The sequence below is a fragment of the Hyla sarda genome, chromosome 1, assembly GCF_029499605.1.
Source record: "Hyla sarda isolate aHylSar1 chromosome 1, aHylSar1.hap1, whole genome shotgun sequence".
NCBI classification, from domain to species: domain Eukaryota; kingdom Metazoa; phylum Chordata; class Amphibia; order Anura; family Hylidae; genus Hyla; species Hyla sarda.
The window spans coordinates 243,446,081-243,469,879 of record NC_079189.1 but is presented as its reverse complement, the minus strand read 5'-3'; the positions used below and the strand labels follow the sequence as shown (position 1 = coordinate 243,469,879).

Genomic DNA, 23,799 nt, shown 5'->3' with positions numbered 1-23,799 from the left:
GGGCAACACACAGCTGCACAGTTCTCTCCCTGCATGTTCTAGTGATCGCTCAGGTGGAGACCCTGACTGATAAAAGCTTTTAAATGGGCACTGTCATGAATTTTTTTTTTTTGATATGTTGTAGTACTTAAGTACTACAACATATCTCTAATATACTTTTATTTAAAAAAAAGCTATTTGAAATTCGGCCACTAGGGGTCGCCCTCCTAGTGGCCAAATGCAGTGTGGAGTGACGTCACTGCAAGTTTCCGACTGATTCCGGCAGGGCATCAGTCATAATTTTGCGCAGGAACATCCAGGGCTGCGCATCGGCTCCCCGCACTTGCCGATGGCCCTGCTGCAATTTACCGGGGGGGGGGGGGGGGCAGGAAGAGGCTGGCCCCCAGCAGGCATCAGTGACGTGGTGCCTGCTGGGGAAGTCTGCCTGGTAGTGAGCATGCTACCAGGTAGACTAAATGCCATTTTTAAAATAGTAAAAAAATAAATAAAGGCAGGGAGGGTGTTAGGGATAGAAGGGCAATAGGCAGGGACAGAAAAAAATTATGGTGGGAGCTACTCTTTAAACATGTCCCTAGGACATGTCAAAATGTTATTGTTAAAATATATACATATACAAATACATGTTTTAAACATTCTCATCCAAGCTTTCACTCTTCACCTGTTGCCAAGCTACATCTGCCAGCATGCCATGACAATGTTTGGCTGACTTACAGGCGTTACCCAAAAACAAAAATTGGCCCCTATCCATGAGTTAGCTTCCCCCCTCCCGAGTAAATGGAGTGACAGTGCACTTGCTTGCACAATGGCTCCATTCATTTTTTATGAGACTTTTGAACACAGCAGAGTTCAGTGCTCAGAAACGTTCAGACGTCCCACAGACAGTGAATGGAGTAGTGGTCAAGCATACGCACCGCTGCTCAATTCACTCAGGAAACAGTTGACCTCCATTCTTCATATTCAGTGGAGTCCCCACCATTCAGCTAGTTGTCCCTTCTCCTGTGAATAGGGGATGAATTTACTTTGTAGGCAGACCCTTTAGGGCTTGTCCACACTACGGACATTTAGCCACTGTTCATTCTTTGAGCGGATGTACTTTCCGCTGTGGCTGTTCGGCAGTCTGAATCTGCTGCAAGGAAAATTCCTCTGGGGGAATGTCTGCAGTGTGGACAATGCCTTAAGAGGATGTTCACATGTACAAAATTTGCTGCAGAAATTCCACTGTGGCGTATGTTTCTACCCCTTTACTTCCAATAGATCTACAGCAAATCTGAAATGTGAATTCTGCTGTGAATTTTCTGCTGCAGATTTTCTGTGAAAGTACCCAACAGGAACATTCTTTCCATGCAGATTTTATGTCTAGTGCATGACAAATATTTTCTCTTTGGTGTTTTATTCATGCACCACCCTCAATCCCTGGATTTAGCATAACAATATATAACTCTGGGTTCACATATATCTGGCATCCGGCATAGTTTTCCTCTAGCGTGCACCGTAGGAAAACTGATGCTAGAACTGATCCCTTTTATTTGAATGGGACAGTTCACAATCATCCAGCATCTGAACCGGATGGTTGGACATGTCGGATGGCATTGGACAGGGCAGCTTGCTGCGTTTTTCTATCCAGCAACAATGGACACCAAATGCCATACAACAAGGCTCAAGTCCTGCAGGAATGCACGGGACCGGAGTTCTTGCACTTTTTCCAGAGCAGGAACACTGTTCCCATTTGCAGGAGTCCTGCAGGACCAGCCCTTGAGTGGAAATCATGAGTGAGTTCCCACACTTTTTTTTCCCCCCGGACTTGACCCCTGCATACAACTGACGACAACTGATGCACATTGACATGTTACTTCATCAGTTGCATCAAGATCTAGGCTGAATTCACCTATGCCGAACATATGTGAACCCAGCCTAAGGGAGACTTTGACTGAACTAAAATTCATTGTCTGCCTCTTACCTGTTCATTTCTTGCTGTTTCAGTCTCTAAATATCAAACTAAGGCTGTTTCATATACACAATGAATTTTAGAAAAATAAATGTGAATTCCCATCCTTAAAGAAGTAATCCATTGAAGATGTTTAACCGATGTACCCAGGTGCCTATGACTCGCCCCCCCCCCCCCCCAACGATCTAAACCTTTTCCCACCCCAGAATCTAAACCTTATTCCCCCCCCCCGCGATCTAAACCTTATTTCCCCCCCCCCGCATGATCTAAACCTTATTCCCCCCCGCATGATCTAAACCTTATTCCCCCCCGCATGATCTAAACCTTATTCCCCCGTGATGTAAACGTTATCTGTACTAGGGATCGACCGATTATCGGTTTGGCCGATATTATCAGCCTATATTCACGCTTTTGGACGTTATCGGCAATTACCTTGAAGTTACTACTCAATCTCAAGTTGCCTTCTTATTCTGGTAGTGGCATGTCCTGTACCCATCAAACCCTTTGCTCTCTGTATGCCATATTTGTGCCAATGTTATTAATATGTGATATCTTCCGTATTTTGTCCAGTCATGCTTTTGTCTCTCAGTTGGTAATGCATCTGTGCTCATTTTGTCGTTCTCTACAAGCTAACAAATACCTTTGTTTTCTTAGTGTCATCCGTCTTATCATGCAGTATCTGAAAGAAAACAGTTTGCACCGTACATTGGCAACGTTACAAGAAGAAACTACTGTATCTTTAAATACAGTGGACAGTATAGAGAGCTTTGTGGCAGACATTAACAGCGGCCATTGGGACACAGTGTTACAGGCGATTCAGTCACTGAAATTGCCAGACAAAACACTTATTGATCTCTATGAACAGGTAAGGAGGCTTTGTTTTGTTTGTCATGTTTTTAACCCCTTTTGACCTTAAGGACGCAGCCCTTTTTTGCAAATCTGACCACTGTCACTTTAAGCATTAATAACTCTGGGATGCTTTAACTTATGAATTTGATTCCGAGATGGTTTTTGTGTGTGACATATTATACTTTGTCAGTGGTAAATTTTCGTTGATACTTGGATCATTTCTTGGTGAAGAAATAAAAAAAAGTCATGAAAAATGGGAACATTTTGAATTTTTTTTTTTTATCTTCGAAGTAGGGATCGACAGATTTAGATCGGTCTCCAAACTGTAGCTCTCCAGATGTTGCAAAACTAACATCCTTTTGCTGTCTGGGCATGCTGTGAGTTGTAGTTTTGAAACTACAAGGCAGCAGTGAAGATCACTTACCATATCTTCACTGCTGCCTCTGTCTCTGCTGCCGCCGTCCCCCAGCTGTCTGCTGCCGGTAACCGTCTTTACCCTGCTCTGCCCGGACTTCCAGGGGTGGGCAGAGCAGGGATCTCAACTTTAACCCCCCTGCCCCCAACTACCACAGTCCTGACCGGCCAATCGCAGGGAAAAGGAGGAGGTGGCACCCCTGCCACCTCGCTCCTATCCTTTAGGATGATCGGGGCTGTCTATTTTCCGGGCGATCAGGTCACCAGAGACTCGATCAGCCCGGAAAAGCTGTGATTCGCCGGTCAGAATTGACCGGCTAATCACGGCGATCGCCGACAAAGGGGGTCTCAGGACCCCCCTGGGCGATATTCTGGTATGGCTGCTGATATCAGCAGCCATCCTGTTCCAATCATCGCGTCCAGAGACCGCGGTGATCAAAGTAAATGTACGGCGCTGTGTGTGAAGTGACACTTCGCAGCGCCATACATTTAAGGTGCTCGTCGTTAAGGGTTTAACACTATGGAGAAGCCAAATTTACTCATGTTAGAAGAAAAAAATTCTTTAATATCCAAATCTGCCAATCAGAATAAATCTCTGGATCAGTCACCCCTCTCCAGAATCTAGTACCCCTTTTGTGTTTTGTAGGCAGTTCACAATGACCATTGCTCTTACAGTAAAGAATGCCTTAATATGGCATAGAATCCTTCTTATAGGGTATGTTCACACATAGAAAATCTGAATCCTATCCACTATCGCGATAATCTGCAGCATATTACAATTGCAGCCACCCGCTGCTGAAAACCACTAGCTGATTTCTATTCTAGCAAGGGCAGAAGGATTGTTAAGTAAAGACTACCAATCCACCAGTAATAAAATAAGACTATTGGATAATTTTCACACACATACTAAGACAAATAAGCCTCAGTTAGGAGGAGCTTGGAAAGTTGCTTTAGGGTTAAAAGCGCTGTCCAGTTTTAGGAAAATGCTGCTTCTATTTTTTGCAAAAACAACCTCACTCTATCCACAGGGTGTGTCTAGTATTGCAGCTAAGATCAATTGGAGTGGGACTGTGCTACACAAAACAGTGTTTTTCTAATACTAGACAACCTTTTGAATGCTTCAGGTAATGTCTTTTTGCCACCTTTAATGCTCTGTGTATATAACATTATTTTATTGTACATTGTAGGTTGTTTTGGAATTGATTGAGCTCCGTGAGCTGGGAGCTGCCAGATCTCTTCTGAGACAGACTGATCCCATGATCATGTTAAAGCAGACCCAACCTGAAAGATACATACATCTCGAGAACCTCTTGGCAAGATCTTATTTTGACCCCCGTGAGGTATGTTTTATATTCTTCTTCTGTTATAAAATCAGTGGTTTTATATTTGCTTTATTTGATAAGGAAGGGTTAATTCACCAGACTACATCTAATGTGGTTAGGGTATCACCAAAAGATGACTGTGCATTGACTAATGTAAGCCATCTTTGGCACTCTTTAGATCATTTTTATGTAAACTACAGTTCACAGAATTCTGTATACTAAAGTAGGAGTCTTATCTTTTCTCACTGTGGGTTTATTGAATAAAATTGTCCTCCAAGTATTTATTCTACTTTTTTTTACTTGGTTTAGACAAGGGATTTAACCTCTTAAGGACCCAGGGCGTAGCGGGTCGGGCCTGGCCTCTAACAACGTAAGGGACCTGTGGCTAATAGTGCGCGGCGCCGTGCTATTAACCCTTTAGATGCAGCGATCAAAGTTGACCGCCGTTTCTAAAGTGAAAGTAAACTACCCCGGCTAGCTCAGTGGGCTGTTTGGGACCGCCGTGGCATCCCGAACAGCTGGAGGACACAAGGAGGGTGCCTACCTTCCTCTTGTGTGTCTGATCGCCAAATGACTGCTCAGTGCCTGAGATCCAGGCATGAGCAGTCAAGCGGCAGAATCATTGATCTATGTTATCCTATGGGATAACAATGATCAGTGTGTGCAGTGTTATAGCCCCCTCTGGGAGCTATAACATTGCAAAAAAGAAAGTGAATAAAGATCATTTAACCCCTTCCCTAATAAAAGTTTGAATCACCCGCCTTTTCCCATTTAAAAAAACTGTGTAAATAAAAATAAACGTGGTATCACCGCGTGCGTAAATGTCCGAATTATAAAAATATATTGTTAAACTGCACGGTCAATGGCGTACGCACAAAAAAAATTCCAAAGTCCAAAATAGTGTCTTTTTGGTCACTTTTTATATCACGAAAAAAATGAATAAAAAGCGATTCAAAAGTCAGATCAATACAAAAATGGTACCGCTAAAAACTTCAGATCATGGCGCAAAAAATTAGCCCACATACGTGGAAAAATAAAAAGTTATAGGTGTCAGAAGAGGACAGTTTTAAACGTATTTATTTTCGTGCATGTAGTTATGATTATTTTCAGAAGTACGACAAAATCAAACCTATATAAGTAGGGCATCATTTTAATCATATGGACCTACAGAATAAAGAGAGTATAATTTTTACCGAAAAATTTACTGCTTAGAAACGGAAGACCCCAAAAGTTCCAAAATGGTGGTGTTTTTTTTCTTCAATTTTGTTTCACAATTTATATATATATATATATATATATATATATATATATATATATATATATATATATATATATATATATATATATATATATATATATAATATTTTTTTTTTTTCCTGTTTCGCCGTAGATTTTGGGGTAAAATGTCATTAAAAAGTAGAATTGGTGGCACAAAAAATAAGCCATCATAATTGAAAGAATTAGATTTTTTTTTTTTTTATAGATAAGGAGGAAAAAACTAAAGTGCAAAAATGGAAAAACCCCGGGTTAAGGCCCGCCATTCCCCAATGCACTTCTTATATTAAAGTAGCTTCTAAAAAAAATGAAGAAAACAAAAACGAAATGCATTTGATGGAAAAATAGCTTTTATGTGTCCTGCTCTTAGAATTGACTGAATTGATACTTACAGGCATATCCAGATGGCAGCAGCAAAGAAAAAAGGAGAGCTGCAATAGCCCAGGCTCTTGCTGGTGAAGTGAGTGTGGTACCTCCATCTCGTCTCATGGCTTTGCTGGGGCAGGTAAGGAAACTTAGCTAAATGTAAACTTTCATCCCTTCAAGTAGATAAACACTACATAACATATGGACTCGTGGCCATCGCAGATGCATGAGCTTGCTGGACATCCAAATCAAAGACTAGGCATTTAATAGGAGTTGGACCTCCCCATGTGGCAATAACATGGTCTTATGATGCAATAGGACAGTGGAAAACGGACATCACCTGATTGTTTGAAATATAACTTAAAATAAAAAAAAAAGTGTGTGCGCAGAAAGCACTGTGGTCAGACAGAAAATACATTTGAAAAGATAGAACTTCCTCTGTAGCATATAGCAGCTGATAAGTACTGGAAGGATTAAGATTTTTTAATAGAAGTAATTTACAAATATGTATAACATTCTGGCACCAGTTGATTAAAAAAAAAAAAAAATTCCCACGGGAGTACCCCTTTAATATCTAAACAACCCGCCTCATCAAGGGGTTAAGTTGGATGTAAATGGTATACTAAAATGTCTTGTGTATGCTGTCAAATTAACATAAGTCTTTATTGAATATAAGGGACCTAGCCCAAACTCTACCTATACTGAATCCAGCAAACCCAGGTTTGTCGGTCAGACTGCCTTATGTTAAAATGTGACTCCGCTCCAGAGAACAAATCCAGTGTCGGCAAACTTTACACCAGGTGATAAGAGTTGGAGGGCATTTCACATTTGCTTCTTTGTGGTAGAGCTGCAGGTCATATGGTCTTAACAGGTGACCACTATCACTTTGTGCATGCAGTTGTTTATGATCGTACATACCTCAGATTTGTGATGTACCTAGTAATGCAGACATATACAATGCCTCCCCCCCCTAATGGGGGGAAGGTTTTCTAGTAGTTGTATTTTTTGTTGTTGTTTTGTCTGTATTCGTGATGGTTTGCAAAATTATGAAAACGTGCATGACCTTTGCTAACTTTGGCACTTTTCTATTTCCTAATAAGTTAGTATCTCATTTTCTCCTGAGGGGGCATGTATTATGGGGCACTTCACTTTATGTTGTGTGTTTGTGTTTGGTGCAACTACGTCCAGTACCTTATATGCGGCTGTCAGCCGCGGCGCTGGTTCGGGCCGGGCGCTCTCAGTGCCTGCGTGCTTTAGTTTTGCCGGCAGCGCCTTATACGCGGTTTCAGCGCCGGCTTACTTTCACTTTCGCCGTCAGTCTCTGCCGGCGTTTAGGCCGCCTGCTCTATTCCCCCGAGCGCATATGCGGCTAGACATGTGCGCTCGGGACAAGGAACGGGCTCCATGACAGTTCTTCTTGGCCGGTCTGTAGCTCCAGGTCTCCTCTGTCCCTCGATCGTCAGATTTTTCTTCCTCGCAGGGTCCGTCAGTCTCTGCCCTGGTTGCTCCGCTCCCCCCTTCTTCTCCAAGGGCGGTCGTTTCTTTCCCTTCACTGGCAGGTTGTTACAACGGATGCCAGCCTGTCGGGCTGGGGCGGCGTATTCAGGGATTGGACGGTTCAGGGACTCTGGTCTCCCCAGTAGACCCTTTTTCCGATAAACATATTGGAATTACGGGCGATTCTTCTTTGTCTTCTTCATTGGGAGTCCCGTCTTCAGTCCCGTCCTGTCCGCGTTCAGTCGGACAACGCCACGGCCGTGGTGTACATAAATCGACAGGGCAGCTCGGCAGCCATGGCCGTGGTGACCAAGATTCTCACCTGGGCGGAGAGCAAGGTTCCGGCCATTTCGGCGATTCACATTCCGAGAGTGCTCAACTGGGAAGCGGACTTCCTCAGTCAGTCCTCACCCGACCACGGCAAGTGGTCTCTACATCCGGAGGTCTTCGTGCAGCTCTGCGACCTCTGGGGCATTCCGGACGTGGACCCTCAGGCCCTGGCCGTGGACGCCCTAGTGATTCCTTGGGCGGGGTTTGCCCTACCCGTTCCCTCCTCTTCCGCTCCTTCCCAGGGTGCTGAGGAAGCTCAAGGCAGAGGACGTCCCCGCCATTCTCGTAGCTCCAGATTGGCCCTGAAGGTCGTGGTATGCCGACGTAGTCAGGCTCCTGGACGACGCTCCACTGCGCCTTCCGCTCCGCCCGGACCTACTCTCTCATGGTCCTCTCTGCCACCCCAATTTAGTCGGTGCATTTGACGGCGTGGCGGTTGAGACCGCGGTTTTGAGGGCCCGCGGGTTCTCTTCCCAAGTCATTCACACCATGCTCAAGGCTCTTAAGCCCTCCTCCGCAAGAATTTACCACCGTACTTGGCGGTCTTATTTTCGTTGGTGTGAAGCTCAGGACTTCTCCCCGGTAACCTTCTCGGTTCCCCGTCTTCTCTCCTTTTTGCAGTCGGGGTTGGAACTGGGGTTGTCTCTCAGTTAACTTAAAGGTCAGGTTTCGGCCCTTGCTGTTCTTTTCCAGCGGCCCCTGGCTTCTAATTCTCATGTCCGGACCTTCCTTTAAGGAGTGGCACACGCTGTTCCTCCTTATCGGTCACCCTCTCCCCCTTGGGACTTGAATTTGGTTCTGAGTGCCCTCCAGGGTGCACCCTTTGAGCCCCTTAGAGAGGTGTCTCTCCGCCTCCTTTCTTGGAAAGTGGCGTTTCTTGTTGCTATCACCTCCATCCGGAGGGTGTCTGAACTGGCAGCTCTTTCCTGCCGTTCTCCGTTTCTGGTGATCCACCAGGATAAGGTTGTTTTCCGGCCAGATCCTTCCTTCCTTTTTGCCTAAGGTGGTTTCGGCCTTTCATCTCAATGAGGACATTGTCCTCCCGTCTTTTTGTCCTGCTCCTTCTCATCCTAAGGAGCACTTACTACACAAGCTGGATGTAGTTCGGGCCGTTCGGTCTTATCTCTTCATCACTTCTTCGTTTCGTCAGTGTGATTCCTTTTTCGTCCTTTTGGAAGGTTGTCGCAAGGGACAACCTGCTTCCAAGGTCACCATTTCTCGGTGGATTCGGTCCGCCATTTCGGAAGCCTATCGCTGTAAGGGGAAGATTCCTCCTTTTCAGGGTTGTGGCTCATTCTACACGTTCTGTTGGGGCATCCTGGGCTCTCCAGAATAGAGCCTCGGCCTCGCAAATTTGCAAGGTGGCTACCTGGTCGTCTTTGCACACTTTCTCGAGGTTTTATCGAGTTCATACTTTCGTATCGGCTGATGCTAGTCTGGGTTGTAAAGTGTTGCAGGCGGCAGTGGATCGGCTGTCTGCCTGACTGCTTATCTGCCCACCCAAGGAACGGCTTTGGTACGTCCCACGGTCTGTGTCCCTCAATGGAGCCGATAGAGAAAAGGAGATTTTTGTTTACTTACTGTAAAATCTCTTTCTCGAAGTATCCATTGGGGCACACAGCTCCTGCTTTTTTGGGGATTTTCCCTTGGTTCTCTGTCCGAGGGTGTGTTCAGTTATGTTTTTTTTCTTATGGTTCTCAGACAGTTTTGGGTTTTTCTTTGACCTGTTGGTCTCCTCCTATTGCTCTGGAACTTAAACTGATTAGCTCAGAGCCTGAAGGCGGATATATCCTGCTTGGAGGAGCTGACTTTTTTTTATTACCATAGTGTCACACCTCCTAGAGACAGCAGCATACACCCACGGTCTGTGTCTCCCAATGGATCCTTCGAGAGAGATTTTACGGTAAGTAAACAAAAATCTCCTTTTTTCTGTGTATAGAAGATTCTTCAAGTGTGGTAGCTGTTTGCGTGAGATGTTTTTTATTTATTTGTTTTTTAAACAGGTATGCGCCCAAAAATTGCGACAATAGGCAAAGGTCGCATATCATGAATCCCTAAGCACTGCACTGTCTGGGAAATCCTCTACGGTGCAGGATTAAGTCTTCGAAATTAATGTTGTACAACATTGGCGCAAAAACACACTGTGACAAAATTATGCGACAAATTCCCGCAGAAAAAAACCAAATTATTAAATACATTTCCCCCCATTTTGTTTCACAGGCTTTAAAATGGCAGCAGCATCAGGGACTTTTACCGCCAGGAATGACCATTGATTTGTTCCGTGGTAAAGCGGCAGTGAAAGATGTGGAAGAAGAAAAGTTCCCCACACAACTCAGCAGACACATTAAGGTAAAACAGTCAATGAATACTTTCATGTAGCTCTTTTCATGCTATGTGTTTTTTTTCTTTAGTTTAAAGCAATAGACCATATTTATTATTCCCTACATGTGTTGCATTCTTAAAGGAAAACTGTCAGCCAATTTCACCCACACTAAACCCAATGCACTGGGTTATAGTGTGGGTGAACAGGAGTCCTTACAGGGGTCACTTACATTTTTTTTTTTGTCCACTGTCCGCCGAGGTATGCCCCTGTAAAGTTCCGTTCTTTGGTCCTAAGCCTGCCCCCATACTTAGCATATTCATTACCTTCAACTCCACGTCCTAGTGACGTGGAGTTACGTCCTGTGAGCACAGCATACGGAGAGCTCTCACGTCATGAGGACGCGAGAGCTAGGTGAAATCTTTAGGCACATGCGCTCTGCAGACAGAGCATTGTGCTCATGGGACATGTGACTCCACGTCACTAGGACAGTGTATTGGGTTTAGTGTGGGTGAACAGGCTGACAGTTTTCCTTTAACTCCAATAGATCTTTTACAAAAAGAAACTGCATTTGACTGAAATACTAAAATAAAGGGAGGTCCAATTCACATGGTTTTTGGTATGAAATGGTTTCTTGTATATATTTCTTAAAACAGACCATGTACACTAAAACAATGATGAGGACTTTTTATGGTAGCCAAATGTTTTTGCTGACAGTTTTACTAATTATATTTTATTTCAAGAATAGTTACAGTGTACCTCCAAAGTTTTAGGCTGTTTATGAAAAATGACTGCAGTGCGGCACAGTGAACTATAGTTGTTGTTTTCATTGTTCTTCCCACAAAATGATGAGGCTTCCTATCTATAGCATTTCTTTTCTGCGCGAGACCTTGTGTAATGTGATTCTACTGTGCTGGATCTCTCATAGGCGAGGGGTGATATAGAGATGAAGAAGGCATAGTTAAAGGCAGCAGGGAGAACAGGCACTCGATGAAGACATTCTGGCATGAAATTCTAAATAAAAGTGACCCAGTACTGTGCTATACTCATTTTTCATAAAACCACCAAAAACTTTGGAGGTACACTTGAAATGTTGCTCTATCTATAAATCGGTAATACATGGACTGTTACTTTTTAACTTAATTAAAAAAAAAGTTACTTATTGTATTAAATGGAACCAATCATGAGATTTTACCATAAATAACGTGTTATATATGGTAAAATCTTCATCCTCACCATCCCCGTGGGACGTTCCTGCCCTGGTGAGAATATGAAGATTGAAAGGGTTCCCCACTGGGCCTGTAAGTTGTCCCCTGGGTGGGAGCTATACTCACCTAGTGCCGTCTTCTGTTGTAATCATACCCCTCTACATGATTGACAGCCCACATCACTGCTTTGCTCCCTAAGAAGACGAAGCAGTGTGATTACGTGGGACGTGTCCAGACTGTCAATCATGTTATATACGGTAAAATCTCATCATTAGTTCCCTTTAAAATGCTACATTAAATTGCTTTACCGTATTAATACCAAACATTATAAAGACACATTTGTATAAAAATTCACATTTCACTTTTCTTTTACAGTTTGGTCAGAAATCACATGTAGAATGTGCCCGCTTCTCACCGGATGGCCAGTATTTGGTGACTGGGTCAGTGGATGGATTTATAGAGGTGTGGAACTTCACTACAGGAAAAATAAGAAAGGCGAGTACCATGTATTCTAAAATTCTGATCAGAAAATTCTGCAATGTTGAATGGGATATTGGAAAACCCATTTTAATTGGTATAGGGGGCATTTTATTTCATTAAATCTGTTTCAGTCCTCATTACACTTGTCTTTGACAAACAATGCATTTGGAAAGTCTTCATACCCTTTTACTTTTTTCACATTTTTATGTTGTGGACTTCTCTAAAGTCCTGTCATGGAAGCCATTTTCAGTTTTTTTTTTTTTTTTAGTTCAACTCAGGGCCCCTGGTCACGAAAGAACATTCACAGAGTTGTCCATGAGACACTCCTGTGTTTTCTTTGCTTTGTGCTTAGGATCTTTGGGAAGAAATTGAACAAAACCTGAGCCGTGGAGAAGTTGCCCATAGCAACCAGTCAGATTGCTTCTTTTATGTTTTAGAGGCTTTTTTAATAATTAAAAAATGATTGCTATGGGCAACTAGTCAACTTTTCTTTGGCGCAGGTTTTGATAAATTCCACCCATTGTCTTAATTGGGGGGAGGGGGGGACGACTTGAGATTTTTTTTTTTTCTTGAGTTTAAGAAAATTAGCAATTTCTGGGAACACTAAACTACACTGTGAATAGAATATACTGTTGGCTTACAGGAGAGTCTTTGCTGAGTGTAACCCTCACAGTTTTCTTGTTTGCTGTCTTTTTTTAGGATTTGAAATATCAAGCACAAGATAACTTCATGATGATGGATGATGCAGTGTTATGCATGTGTTTTAGTAGGGATACTGAAATGTTAGCTACAGGAGCACAAGATGGTAAAATTAAGGTAAGATGATTTATGAAGTTATTTTTTTTTTCTATGCTACCCTGCACTATGTGGACATGGGGAAGAATTTATTATAAACTGGCATTTTACATTCTGATCTAAATCATAAATGCATTGGAGTAAAATGCCCCAAATTTTTTAGCTCTGCACATTTCTGACTGCTGGTCACAGTCTATTCCAGCTAGGAGCTGGAACTGATTCTTAATACATCATGCCTCTCATGCTAAGCCATTTCTGCTATTCACAAAGTATCAAGAGCCGCACAAAACTGAGATATCTTTCTTATTTTGCACATGGTGTAAATCCTCCATTAATATGTTAAGATTTACTTCTTTATATTTTCTCCTCAGGTCTGGAAAATTCAGAGCGGACAGTGTTTGAGGAGGTTTGAGCGTGCTCACAGTAAGGGAGTCACATGCCTTAGTTTCTCAAAAGACAGCAGTCAGATCCTCAGTGCTTCATTTGACCAGACTATCAGGTGAGCTGCCCAAGTCTATTTCTGGCGGTTGGTTATAAAAGTAACAGCAAAGCATGACTAGAGAAACTTTTAACCCTTGGTGACATCCTCTATACATATGTGCTGGGGAAATATGAAGTAGGCTCAGGAGCTAAGTCTTCTCCACACGCCAGGTACTGGCTGCTATCAACACTCATCACCCTCATCATTAATAGTAACCATGGCATGCCGATCCTGTCATGATTGAGATTGGGGTACTTATTGGTTATAGTGGCAGTTTGGGGGCTTTCCAAAGGACTCCTGTTACACAGTTCTATATGTAGGATGTAACATGTGCTTACACTTATTGCCTATCCAGTGGTTAGGGAGATAATTTAAGTCTGATTTCCCCTTAAGGGATTTAACAGCAAGAAGCCAAAATAATAATCCAATGGAATTTTATATATAAATAATCATTTCTTTAATGGGATTGACAGGAATTTAACTTTTCAACAACCAAGCCAATTTTGACATTTTTGATACTGAGGTGTAATTCTCAGTATCTGTTCTTATTCTGTATATATGAGCTCTGCACAGTACCACTTCTTTTGTCCTGTCTGCTGGGTGTAATTCTCAGTATCTGCTCTTATTCTGTATATATGAGCTCTGCACAGTACCACTTCTTTTGTCCTGTCTGCTGGGTGTAATTCTCAGTATCTGCTCTTATTCTGTATATATGAGCTCTGCACAGTACCACTTCTTTTGTCCTGTCTGCTGGGTGTAATTCTCAGTATCTAATCTTATTTTGTGTATATGGACACAAGCAAGTTTCGGGTCACCTCACATAAAAAGGCATCAAGCAGATAGAGAGGGAATACAGCGTTCCTTAGAAGCAGTAACCTTTATTAATTTCATATAGGATCTGCATTTAATCCAGGTATACACAAGTCTGACTCATTTCAGAGATTTTGCTCTTAGGACAGCTCCAAAAAAATCAACCAAGAAAAAGAAAATGCAAAAAGTAAGATAAATAGTCCAAAGAAATACAATCACTTTTATTGATATAAAATAAGAGGAAAAAATTTGAATATGGTATAAAAAAAAAAATAAAAAAAAGTCTGCATGTTATACAGATTTAGCCTATTCATTGCTCTGGTCCATTTTGCTTAGAGCTGTATAAGTGATCAGTGATGTGTATACATCTTGGGCCTGACTGGGACTGAAATTCCGCTCTGCATTAAAGATCATACAGGCCTAGTTGACAAATATGTTTGTGCAGCCTGTCTTATTACTAGAGAGCAGTGGTGACATCACTGACAAACACATCTTATCCGTTCACTAGAGAATAGTAATTACATTGAGGGGTGTATTAGGGGTACCATAGGCTGTTCAGAAAGTGTAGACCACCTCTCTGTATATAAAATGCCACTCATGCTCTGAGTAAAAGCAGTTACCAACTTGAAATGTGTTAGGTACATCTCCTCTTAGGTATGTCCCCTATTACATAGGTATGTCTCACTTGTAGGTAGGACTCCCATTACATAGGTACATCTCTCCAGTAGGTAGCTCCACCTTTACATCCCACAAGTAGTTAGGTTTAGAGAGCAGCCCACTGCAGCGGCGGTGTTACATCGGTGTTGCATCTGTAATTTTCCAGAATTACCAGATGGGCTGTCCGGTCCTACCAGTCACTACTGGGACTCCATATGCATCTGTGGCTTACTATTGTCAGATTGACTGGGCCCTGCATCTACCCAAGGGAATCTGTGCCCCTGCCAAGAAAGTAAACCAGCGATGCTTTTACATTGCTGGTTTATTGTGTAACCTGGTGAGGCACATAGTTTCCCCTGTAAGTTAAAGGGGTACTCCGCCCCTAGACATCTTATCCCCTATCCAAAGGATAGGGGATAAGATGTCAGATCTCCGCGGTGCCGCTGCTGGGAACCCCTGGGATCCCCGCTGCGGCACAGCGCTATCATTACAGTACAGAGCGAGATCGCTCTGCACGTAATGATGGGCAGTACAGGGGCCGGAGCATCGTTACGTCATGACTCCGCCCCCCATGACGTCACGGTCCGCCCCTTTCAATACAAGTCTATGGGAGGGGTCGTGGCGGTCGTCACGCCCCCTCCCATAGACTTGCATTAAGGGGACGGGCCGTGATGTCACGAGGGGCGGCGCCATGACATCATGCTGCTCCGTCCCCCGTATCGCCCGTCATTACGCACAAAGCGAACTCGCTCTGTGCTGTAATGATAGCGCGGTGCCGGAGCGGGGATCCCGGGGGTCCCCCGCAGCGGGACCGCGGCGATCTGACATCTTATCCCCTTTCCTTTAGATAGGGGATAAGATGTCTAGGGGCAGAGTACCCCTTTAAGATGATGTATCACAACAGAAACTATCGTAAAACGTTTTTTACAAAGCTCTTATACTCAAGATAGAGAAATCCTCATATGAAACACAAGAGATCTTCACATTCGATGGGCTTAGATTTTGTCAGCCTGAGCGAAACATGCTTCGGATGTGGTGGGTCTTCTGATATTATTATTCTACTTTGGTATAACTGGAAGTATTTTTGGCACTTGTACTGTACCTCTTTATACTTTTGTTTGAGTATTTATCTATCTGTCTTCTGTATACAAGCACTGCACAGGTTTTGTTTTTTGTAACAATTGTTTGTTTTTACCTGCCATATGACATGCAAAGTTTATGTATATATGTATATATATATATATATATTTTTTTTTTTTACGAAGTACACATAGCTTGTCATTGTTGTACGTACTACATTTTAGTGCATGCACATATATCTTTACAAATTTTCTTCTATTCTGTTTATCCAGTGTCTGTGTGTGCTCTCATTTGAATTTCTATATGTATTTTTGGCAGTCGTTTTTTGACCATTGTTTTTACATGTGAATCAGTCAGTGTTTTCATGTTTTTGGACGATTTATAGCATCCTTTCTGTATCTTTTTTTTTTTCTTGGTTGATTTTCTGAGGGCTAAGGTGTACTGTAGTGAGAGAAGAATCACACAAAATTGTGTACATTACTGCATACTTTATAGTACATTTACTGGCCCGGCGAATGTACCATAGTGAGCTGTGAAGCAAACAGTACAATGTATGCCTTGCGGCTCACATACATTTTGCTAGATCACACTTTGTCTGATGTTGAGAAGCCCTGTCTCACTGTGGTACCATGCTCATGTTTGCTGTTCCTGCATCTGTATACAGTGACCCTCCTGACCTACGATGGCCCCGACATACGATCATTTCAACATACGATGAAAGATGGGCCTCTCAGAGGCAATCGCATGTTGAAGGCAGCATCAACATACGATGGTTTTGTATGTCGGGGCCATCACATAAACGGCTATCCGGCAGCGCTGACTGCTTCAGCTGCCACCGGATAGCCGTTTACGGTGCCCCGTGTGGTCCGCTGACGATCACTTACCTGTCCTCGGGCTCCGGCGCATCCTCTTTGGGATCCCCTCCATCGTCGGCGCTCTCCATCGTCTCAATCAGTAGCGACGTGAAGGCGGCAACGGTGAGCGAGGAAGCAGAGGCCTTGCCAGAGCGGCGGGGACACCCCAAGGACACGACAACGGAAGGTGACATCCAGGGCAGCGGTGACTGTACGGAGCGGCGGGGACACGTGAGTATAACCTCCAATACCAGTGGTCTTCAGCCTGCGGACCTCCAGATGTTGCAAAACTACAACTCCTAGCATGCCCTGACAGCCAACGGCTGTCCGGGCATGCTGGGTGTTGTAGTTTTGCAACATCTGGAGGACCGCAGGTTATAGACCACTGTCCTATACTTTACATTGCACGGATCCCTCAACATATGATGGTTTCAACCAATGGTCCATTTGGAACGGATTACCATCGTATGTTGAGGGACCACTGTATACAGAAGATATACCTAGGTTGTATCTACATCGTCTATATCACTATATACAAGATGTATAACTTATACCAGCATTGTGGGACTCTTGGGGTGCATTAAGAGGTACAAGTCAAACAACATCTACAATTGTTCTGGAAAATGCCGTGATGTGACTGTGATAGTTTTTCTTGACCTCGTGACCCCTTTCCTTCCTTTCACAACATCATCGTATTTTTGTTGCTTTCACAATAATTTACCATGGTTTTGCAGCAATCACAGTTAATCGTCATGATTTTGTCAGGTTTACATTGTAATTTACGGAATTTTGAGCAGAAAGCGCTATTCCACAGCTGACAATGATCTTGTGGCAGCACTATCCTGTGCCCGTCTGCATCTTGCCCTGCTGCCATAACATTAGCAGTTGCCTTGTCTAACAGGATGCCACTTTACTTGAGAAACCCATGCTACAGCTGGTGTTTTGTTGTAACTGATCTCACTAAAGTGCCACAAGGAAGTGGTGAGTGGTCATGGATAATGTAGTTTATTGTATCGAGTTCAGACACACTGTTCTGACCGCCCATTTCACCATCTCCACAGAAAAACCATTTCAGAGCTGCAGGTTTGAGAGAAGAGGAAGGATAAACCTGTGGGATACAGTGACAATACACTATTGACAAACGATTTATACTTGTTTAGAGGTTGAGAGCATTGTTTTGTTATTATGGTCATGCATTTTGTCACGTTCTTTTTCAGAATCCATGGTTTGAAATCTGGTAAAACCCTAAAGGAATTCAGAGGACATTCCTCCTTTGTGAATGAGGCTACTTTTACACAGGATGGTCACTACATTATAAGTGCATCTTCTGATGGCACTGTGAAGGTAAAGTAATAATCAAATGGAGTGCAAAAAAAAAAAAAAAAAAAAAGCATTTTATGTATCATTTTTATTTAGTCTGATAATTGATAAATGAAATAGGAGAAGGTTCCAGCTCCCCGGAATTCATAATAATGTGAAAAAATTTAAAGTCCAAAATTTATTTAGTCCATTTTAAAATCCAAACGAAAAACACCCAGTACGGATAAAAACAACCTTACGCCGACGCGTTTCGGACTAATCAGTCCTTAGTCTTGACTAAGGACTGAAATAAAGCCGGAGTAGGTGTAGCCTCCTGCTGAACAGTTAATTTACTAAAATTTATTCCAGAAATTGTCCCAAATTATGCCTGAAATCATACCTCATAGGTCATAACATAGATTTCAATAATAAAAATTGTTACCAATAAAAGTAATAATACCATACAGAGAATGACTTTAATTATTTTATTAGACATCACTTATTGATAGACAAGGACAAGACCAAAAGCTGAAGTACACCACATATAGTTATAATAATCTAGATGTAAATACAGGAAGCTTTAAAACACCTCAGGACCAGATTTTATATACCCATACCATCCTCATTACATATACTACATTACATCTGACAAAATATTGATTTTCTCCCATTTTAATTTCACACGTATCAGTGTGCACCCAAGGCACTAACACCTAAGGCATAGATATATAAGGCAACACATTACAACCAGGTGATACAAAGTGAATTTCATAGTCTGTCCCACCCAAGACCATCTGGGGACCCCTGCACAAGACCTCATTGTACATTTCGTAGCAACACCATTTCCTCAGGAAGTCATAGATTTCAACCTCTGGTGCACAGACGCTGCAACATATGCCACATTTAGGCTTGCTTAAGACGATAGCAACATGTTTCTTACATAATAGATCAATCTTAATTATACAGTTTAGATGGCCCTCATAGTTCCGGTTTGCTGAAAAGTAACATTGCCACTAAAAAGGACATGGGGAAATTGGTTGACAGTAAACTAAAATTAATTTTGTGCCAGGCAGCAGCTGCCAAGACTAATAAAATTACTATATGCAACAAAAAATGGGTTGAGGTGGTGCTAGGATAAGTTATCACACTAGAGAATAATTTGTTTGTAATCAGTTTGCCTGCCTTCTTTATATATATATATATATATATATATATATATATATATATATATATATATATATATATATATATATATATATATATATATATATATATAATGTATATATGACTGGACAGTACAGAGATCTGTTATTCTCTCTTCATATCTAGGCCAGTAACCATGACACAGGTCTTCTGTACATTTTAGAGGAAAAATTATTTAAAATTTGTCACAGGAGGGAATTCTTTATAATCAGTATTGCCATTTTTGATTTATTGAACATGTTCAAAGGGGGTATAGATGCCTTCCTTGAAAAGTATAGCTTTAAAGGGAATTTGTCAATTCTCTTTGCTTCTAAAAGCTGTAGGCACTGACAGATAGCTGGATAAAATCAAACTGTACCTTTCCTGAAGCTGATGGTTGTTACGAAACTTCTCAAATTTCTTTTTTTATTGCTCAGCCAGATGTCAAGGAGGTGGCGCTGATCTGCTCAAGTGCCACAGACTAGCATTTCTTTTTTTAGTCACCTCCCAGTCTACCTCTTGATTGACATACAGAGCTCTGTACAATACATCAATCAAGGAGGGGCTGGGAAGTGAGGGCAAGAAGGTGTGCCAGACTGTGGTGCTTGGATCTGCCTCCTTGACACTTGGCTGAGAAGTAAAAAGGGTTTCTATGTTTGCCAGCCACCATCAGCTCCAAGAAAGGTATGGTATGTATATACAATATTTTTTTACACTACATGTGTGACAAGTAATGATGTGAAGTGTTCTGAGTACTTTGTATACTTCCTGAATGGTTCACTACTTGTCTATTTTGTTAAGAAAGATTTGGAACGTAAAGACCACAGAATGTGCCAACACATTTAAGTCCCTTGGCAGCAGTGCTGGAACAGACATCACAGTAAACAGTGTTAACCTGCTGCCGAAGAATCCAGAGCACTTTGTTGTGTGTAATCGATCAAACACAGTCGTCATTATGAACATGCAAGGACAGGTAAGTGCTTGTATTGGGTTTTATTGATTTTGGCTTCTATTAATGAAAGTTGATTATAGGTAAAGTAAGTCAAACAATGGCACTTGACTACTACTATCTGTAGTTTTGGGAAGAGTGAGCTTTTCTACCTAAAATGAAATACATTGTTTTGCATATGTTAGGGTATGTAATAATGTGATTCTGATTCTTATATGTATCTTGCATATTTAATGCCATTCAGATTGTAAGAAGCTTCAGCTCTGGTAAGAGAGAAGGTGGTGACTTTGTGTGCTGCACATTATCGCCCAGGGGGGAGTGGATCTACTGTGTCGGAGAGGATTTTGTGCTCTACTGTTTCAGCACAGTAACTGGAAAACTGGAGAGAACTTTAACTGTAAGTACAGACTTTTTCATAGCAATGTCTTTACTGTAAAATTGGAGGGGATTTATCATTGTAAGTTTGCCTTGGACTGAGCTGCACCAAAATGAACAAAATGGCGCACGGTGTTGATAGATTTGGCACAGCAAGAAATTTACCTAACCAGACCGAATTGGAGTTCACTTTCATTTGGAGCTGCGGAAGGACTGCGTGCTCTGACTAACATATGGGGGTGGAAAAACTGTTCTTTTTAACAGAATTTTTGCTTTTCTTTAAGGAAAATTGTTAAGCAAAGGTTTGTGTAGGACTCATTGGGACCAACAAATTTGTAGAAATGTGTCCAATAGTGTATGCTGTATTTTCTGTTTTGAAGCTATTATCTGTTAAATGGCAAGAAATTCCAATAGTGCTGCCAAATAGAAAGTACTAGTAACTCAGTTAGACACCGTAGGTTTTTAGTAAAGAATTTTTTTTTTTTTAAAGGGGTACTCCGGCGCTTAGACATCTTATCCCTTATTCCCCGTGATCTTTCACGCCGCTCCCCGTAAGAATCAGGCATCTTATCCCCTATCCTTTGGATAGGGGATAGGATGTCTAAGCGCCGGAGTACCCCTTTTAATGTGAAATTTTAACCATTTGGTGATAAAAGATGACATGTGGCCTACCTCATCCACAAAGCCATGTCTACTGTGATAGTATAGCTGCATACCACTTATTACAGAATGTAACCTCAATTGTAATAATGTTACATGGTGATTGTGTTGTTATTGGGGACATAATGTTATTAGACAAGATAGTAACGATAACCAATTAGAGTTAATTGCAAAATTATCGGGTCTACCCAGGAAAGATCCACCCAAATCGATTTCAGTGGTTACTAAGCAATGATCAGAAATTGTTTTAGGGTGGTATTTAATTTTCCAAACCATCCTCATTCCTTCCCTATTTCCCAGAACCAAATCTATCCTTGAGATGGTCTGACACGATGTTGAATGGCAAGAGTATACATCCAGTGTAGGGTTAAGCTGATGCCAGATATCAAGCAAATTCCCCTAACAACCTTCCCAATGAGGTATCTCAAGCCCTCCCCAAGGAATTGGTGTCCCCCACTCTTATCCTATCTCTTGCCTCATAGAGTTCACAATTGAAGTCTCCCCATATAAGCAGGGGAAGATGTTCCCTTCAAAAATTCGATCAAGAATAGTAGGGGTTGTATAGAGAATAGGGGAGGGATATAAAAGAAGGCCATAACAGCTTTATGGTTTTTAATTTTACTATGAGTAAAATTAAACTGACCCTTTTGGACGATTCCCCCCCCCCCCCCCCACACCACAGAATATTAAATGCAATTGAATTATGTACATAAAGGGAGAAACCAGAAAAGAAACTTGAAAAGTGCGAGTGTAAAGTCACCTTTGCCCAATTTCTCTGTAGTTTATATTGGTTTTCTACCATTACATGTGATTCCAAAATACATTTAATTGCTGGAAGGACATGTTGAATACGATTAAAAATGGCCATTCTCTTACCTCTGTCCCCCATTCCAGAACACCACTTTAATCTTCATCTAAAAGAAAAGAAAAAAAAAAATGCACACAGGCACATCCCTCCCTAAAGTAGTAGTAGTGGTAGTGTCAGGGATGGCTCGAGGTGGGGTTTTCAAATGTGATTGACTGTGCTGCTATATACTGCCAAGTGTCGACATAAGAAAATATACTCCAGACAGGTTGTTGGTATGAACTCTCTCTTAGCAGGAAACTCAGCTGTTCCCCAAAAGAGTTCTGTTTAATCCAGGAAGTACATTTAGTTTTTACATTGGACAAAGAAGGAGGTTTAGTTATGACATCAAAATTAGCATGTTACATTTTGATTTTTTGTTTGATTATTGCGTCTGTATATATTAGCATATCTAGTGTTCATTAATTTCTTGGCAGAAGTTCCTCTACTGGGAAATTCCAGAGTTCTCTGTCCGTCAGATATTTTGTCTTTTACTCCTTATCTCTGTTGTATCGGCGTCATGGCAAGGCCTCCATCGTAGTCACGAGCATATTGCAAGCTGATGTATATGGGTTAAGGGGTAGGTAACAGATATATTTTTCCAGCAGCAATGGCATATTAGTATTAATATATTGATCATTCATTAGAAACATAAGGGTCATCTCTATCAGTAGTAGTCGTAGTAGTAGTTATTTGAGAGTAAGTATAAGGCGCACATGGGGAAAATGGTGCTTCCAAGGATATCCCAGGTACAAAAGGATTTTCTGGATAGCCCCATAACAATGAAGGAGTTAAAAAAAAAAAAAAAAAAAAAGAAAGCAAGCAAGCAATAACGGGAGGCTCTGAGTCATCTGCCCCAGGCCCGGACAGACTGTGCTTTGCTATTTACAAAGAGTGGGAGGAGGTGCTTCTAGCTAAACTTTTACTAGTATTGAATGAATCCTGGGCGGTGGGAGCACTCAATCCCCCCCCTCAAATGCTAGAGGCAAATATAACCCTTATAACCAAAAAGTCAGGGGATAATGTTTTGGATCCAGCAGCGTTTAGACCCATATCCCTCTTAAATGTTGACGTTAAGTTATTAGGGAAAATCTTAGTGGGTCGGTTAATAAAAGTTAAACCAGAACTGATCAATCTGGATTTATTCCTGGGAGGTTAATTAAAGAAAACATAGGAAGGGTATTTGCTAACCTGAAAGTGAATGGTGGGCCCCTCCGTTCCATCCTGTCATTGGACGCAATGAAGGCCTTTGACAGGGTGGATTTGAGGTTCATTTGGAAACTATTGGAGGAATATAATATTGGTGGAGGAATGATTAAATGGATTCAACTACTTTTATAGAGAGCCAAAGGCTAATATTATTAATAATGGTAGGCTAACTGACCCTTTTACACTGTCCAGGGGCACACGTCAAAGGTGCCCCCTATCCCCTATTTTTTGTTTCTTTTATTTAGAGCCCTTGGCAGAGGTATTGAGGAGCTCAACAGAGTTTCACGGATTTGGGTTTGAAGGAGTGAATGATAAAGTATTGTTTTATACAGAAGATCTTTTACTCTTCCTCGAGAATCCGGAAACCATGCTACCTAAAATTATAAATATTGTTAATGAGTTCGGTGAAGTTGCAGGCCTTAAAGTGAACTGGGCCGAATCCTCATTCTTCCCGGTTATAGATGGGACCATACCAAAAGTCTCTAATATAACAATTCTTAAGGACGGGGCTACGTTAAAATACCTCGGAGTTGATATCTCTGCCAAGAAAAACTCATTTGTAAAGACAAGCTTAAAGGAGAACTCCAGAATATAAAAA

The 23,799-nt window shown here is 41.9% G+C and overlaps 1 protein-coding gene across 1 annotated transcript in view; it reads left to right on the top strand.

The window, feature by feature from the left end:
• SMU1 (SMU1 DNA replication regulator and spliceosomal factor) overlaps positions 1 to 23,799 on the top strand; it is a 37,012-nt gene that overhangs the window by 1,905 nt on the left and 11,308 nt on the right. Inside the window, exons 2-11 of the mRNA XM_056569820.1 lie at positions 2,600 to 2,810; positions 4,396 to 4,548; positions 6,200 to 6,310; positions 10,219 to 10,347; positions 11,902 to 12,021; positions 12,706 to 12,822; positions 13,173 to 13,300; positions 17,901 to 18,027; positions 19,970 to 20,137; positions 20,358 to 20,510. Coding sequence (XP_056425795.1) covers positions 2,600 to 2,810; positions 4,396 to 4,548; positions 6,200 to 6,310; positions 10,219 to 10,347; positions 11,902 to 12,021; positions 12,706 to 12,822; positions 13,173 to 13,300; positions 17,901 to 18,027; positions 19,970 to 20,137; positions 20,358 to 20,510 — 1,417 coding nt within the window. The remainder of the gene's footprint in view (positions 1 to 2,599; positions 2,811 to 4,395; positions 4,549 to 6,199; positions 6,311 to 10,218; positions 10,348 to 11,901; positions 12,022 to 12,705; positions 12,823 to 13,172; positions 13,301 to 17,900; positions 18,028 to 19,969; positions 20,138 to 20,357; positions 20,511 to 23,799) is intronic.